At 45.3% G+C, this 3,957-nt stretch overlaps 2 protein-coding genes across 2 annotated transcripts; one reads left to right on the top strand and one right to left on the bottom strand.

Moving 5' to 3' along the window:
- The first annotated feature begins 248 nt into the window (after positions 1-248).
- Positions 249-793, top strand: BDV37DRAFT_55707 (fibronectin type III-like domain-containing protein). Its single transcript, XM_032090870.1, has one exon. It carries the CDS (start codon positions 339-341, stop codon positions 708-710), a length of 372 nt encoding a protein of 123 aa, XP_031934816.1. The 5' UTR covers positions 249-338; the 3' UTR covers positions 711-793.
- Positions 794-1,667: 874 nt separating this feature from the next.
- BDV37DRAFT_289382 (uncharacterized protein) lies at positions 1,668-3,716 on the bottom strand (the record flags this gene model as incomplete). Its single annotated transcript, XM_032088454.1, has 5 exons — positions 1,668-1,679; positions 1,740-1,946; positions 2,682-2,800; positions 3,256-3,320; positions 3,415-3,716. 5 exons carry the CDS (start codon positions 3,714-3,716, stop codon positions 1,668-1,670), a joined length of 705 nt encoding a protein of 234 aa, XP_031934815.1.
- Between the last annotated feature and the right edge of the window lie 241 nt (positions 3,717-3,957).

Here is a 3,957-nt window from a genome sequence, read left to right as displayed (position 1 = left end):
CCATCCCCGGTACTTAGGGCAGATTTTTTTCGAACTCGATGCCGTGGCTACCAATTTATTTTTCTTTAGTACAGAAAGAAACATGAGGATAGTAAAAGCTCTGAAACCAGAGGGAACGGTAACACTCTGGACTGGGCAGTGACTCCTTCCCCATAATTATGGAGACATATTGAGTTGTACGATTGGCTGGTAAACACCAATTATCTATTTATAGAACTCTACTTTCTCAGTACTGCCCAATAGTGTTTCGTAACTAGGCGGTAACTCAATTATATCATTCTTAATGAAGGTTAACTTGCCATGAGGGCCTTGGTGGAAATCCGTCGCTATATGAAGAAATGGCTAAAGTACATGTGCAAGTGGCTAACACGAGCACCCGCGCTGCTCCAACCGTGGTCCAAGTCTACGTGTCATTCCCATCGGACGTGGTGGAAGACGGCGACTTAATAGAGGTGCCGGCGGACGACAAGGAGGAGAGGGTGACCTTTGTGCCCAACAAAGAACGGGTCGAATTTCCGGACAGGGTTCTGCGCAACCTCACCAATATTGCTCTGGAACCGGGCGAGAAGAAGACGGTTGAAATGACTCTAAGCCTCAAGGATCTCAGTTACTGGAGGACTTGCCAACAGAATTGGGTCATGCCGGACGGCGACTTTCAAATCTGGGTCGGGCAGAGCTCGCGGGATCTGCCCTTGTGCGGCAAGTATTGAAACTGATACCCCTTCTTTTTTCATTAACCTTCTTTCTGCACATAGAATCTCTCATAGCTATCTATATATATCAGTGCTTGCCCTTGTCCCGTTCAGTTCTGTTTCTCTTATTTATTATTATTCCTAACCCCACTCTCAATTTAATCCTCTGCATTCCGTTTTGAACATATCCAGTGACAGAGGCACCAGTGTATTCTGCACTTGTCCAGCTACTGTTCAATCCTGATAGTCTACCATTCGTCTCCCTCACTCTTGCTAGCGGCCACAAGAGAGTCGTCCTCCTCCTCTTGTTCTTCCTCTGACTGTCCCTGTAACACTGTCTCGGCCGCTCTTGCCTAATATTGGGTATCGAGTTAGTCGCGAATACAGTTCTTAGGGGTCATATCACAGTCCACCCCCTGGGAGGAAGCATGACTGAATCAGGAATCTTACCAACTTCTCGGCATTTGCATCCCGAAGCTTGGGGTCCAAAGTCAGTTGCCTTACTGGACTCGTATCAGTTTCGATTCGCTGTCGGATACCGTGGGTGCTCTCCGCGACAGCATCTTCAATCATCTTGCGGTCAATGAGTCTTTCCATCAGAAGGGTTTCCGAGGCGTAAAGTAGTCGTCTCAACTCACCAACTCGCCTTTGGGACGTTTTTGTGATTGCATCCGTTTTCTAGCATGTGGAAGAACAACGGGTCGGTCTTCTTGAAGCCCAAGGTATGTGCAGGAGTCAGGGAGCAAGTGCAGAGGTATCGCCAGCTTTTTGAACTATTTCTTTTATTCCAGCCTGTGCAGATTCCGAATAATTGCTGAGCTCCTTCTTTTTCTCTTCTACCTCCCCGGGGCTACCAAGTTGACCCATGCTATGGACCAGGTTGAGCCCATTGAGAATGTGATTGAAATCGACCTGGATATACATGTCGGATATGTCTATGTACAGAGAAAAGCTAGCGCCAACTTCCATTGCATATTAATAGGTCACCTGTTGACTGTTAGTTCAGTGCACCAGATCTCATTTTTTTTCAACTGCCGAGTTTCTTACGTTGATGTATTGCTGGCTGAGCTTTTTGCGTTGGGTGAGCTGATTTGACGCGCCTTCTATATATTCTGTAAAGGGCTGCACATGGCTTTTGTTTGCCGAGTCGACTAGGATGGCTACGGTGCTGAAGAAGATAGACAACCTTGCGACCTGGTCCTTAAGTTGGATCAAGAAGGCAATGCAGTTACGCAACACCCTTCGGACCTCTTCCTAGAACGGGGTTAGAGTCCGGCATCCTAACAAGCCGATCTGGCTTCTTACCAATGTTGTTTTCTGGACATCAAGAGATGCAATTTCCTGCCGAATCGAGGATAGTTCGTTCTGTAGCTTGATGCATTCTTCTTATCGACGATGTTGAACCTGTGTCTCCTTTCATTACAGCAGATTTCGAAAAGCTCCTTGCAACACCTTACCAGGAGGAGGAACCGTCATGTGCCTTTCAGTAGCCTTTTGCGTATACTTTCCTTGGTTTCCATGTCATAGCTGAGCTTGCTAGACTGTCTGACCCTGTTGGTTGGGTTGGTGCCGAGTGGCATGGGTCTGTATGTCTGTCTCTCCGAGTAGAGCCCACGGTTTTGTATAATTCAACCTTATCCAACTGGCAATATATGATACAAGTCATGTTGACTGAAATCGATAGTCAGAAATGGCACCGTGTGCTTGTAACTAGGAAAGTGAAGTTGAAGGACTTGGATGTGAGAGGATGGAGATTTACTTCTAATTTGTTGCACGACTACTACCTATCAGGAGCCATCTCCAAGCGCTTATCCGGGAAAGGGCACCCCTGGTGGAATATGGCCGCACTTATTGTATGTGAATGGAAGGACCACGCTTCTAAGACGTGGCCTGCGGAGAGGCTAAAATCAGGCGGCAACTCCTGGTATTAGGGGATCAAGACACTTCCTGCCTACTCCTTCAGAAATACTTGCAACATCTGAGGCATACGCTCTCAAAATGGTTCTCCTTTCCTGGATTGCCAAGAAAACCAGGCTCGTCGTTGTCCACGTTACGGTCGTCAGGCAGAGTCATGGGGGTATACGAGTCATCCATAGCACTTTTCCTCACTTTGAATATAAGTGGATTGTAAGTCAGATTTCTTAATCCGATCATGCATATTACTCATTGATCCTTTCAGAATCATTTTGAACAACCTGACACTCCAACCGAACCCGCAAGTGAGTCGGATAAAGAACCATTGTGATCGACAATGGCGTGATGATCAGAGTTGTGTGCTGTGCAATCGCTTAGTAGAATAGAAATTTGCAATGAGCATTTCTCATGTGTTATATTTGATTATATAACTATAGTTAGCTACCAGACTATTGCAACCTCCCTGGCCATCAGCCTTGTCAACTTAACAAAAAACGACATTAAAAGCGAGCAAGCCACTTTTGATAGACTGAGTTTAATGTTTGATCACAACTTGCACCTATCAAAGTTTGCATCTGTAATTGTTAAATCAAGCTTTAAATCAACCATGGCTTGAATGATGAACTAGGTTAAATTCAGATACACTTACCCTGACACTTTTTCGGCAAAGAATTCTTCTTGATGAAGCTGCCCTCAGTAGTTTTGATCCAGTCTCTGTTCAGCGTGTCAGCTAATCTTCCTCCGATATCATTTAAATGAATACTAGCGGCGGAAAGATTAGTATAACTAGACATATAATGGAACTTACATGTTGCAAATTGATCCGTCCACTTGGCAGTTTAAGCTGATAGTCTCACGATTTTTCGCTTCGTATGTACCAGCAGCAGTTTCGCAGGTGCAAGGATGCCTGTAGAATGATACATCCTTACTTTTTAAGGGGGGCTTGGGTGTGCCAGGTGGCTGCGGTGGTCGGAAGTTCCTAATCTTACATTGCACAACTTTGGCCTTGTTCTGAAAGTCGTCAAGGGATGGCTCGTTAGGCGCAGCAAGCGATACTGTTGGTAAAACGGTTAGGAGAAGAGCAGAGAGAGTAAAAGAAGAGCACTTCATTTTGTAATAATATATTAATATCAATATAAGGACCTAGGTAGTAGCTGTAGTTATTCGGATGGGCACGGATTGACCCTAGTGGAATGAACTTCTAGATTTTGCACTTGAGCAGGGGCAAGACCAAGGGTTTAAAACTTACGCTAGGTAGGAGTTTGCAAAGGCCTAGAGCACTGTAAGCTTGGTGAACCTGGGAATAGTGGTATAAGTCCCGTGTTCTTGTATTATAAATAAACACTCCTTG

Source organism: Aspergillus pseudonomiae, assembly GCF_009193645.1.
Source record: "Aspergillus pseudonomiae strain CBS 119388 unplaced genomic scaffold BDV37scaffold_155, whole genome shotgun sequence".
NCBI lineage: Eukaryota > Fungi > Ascomycota > Eurotiomycetes > Eurotiales > Aspergillaceae > Aspergillus > Aspergillus pseudonomiae.
This window is presented reverse-complemented; position numbering and strand designations above follow the sequence as displayed.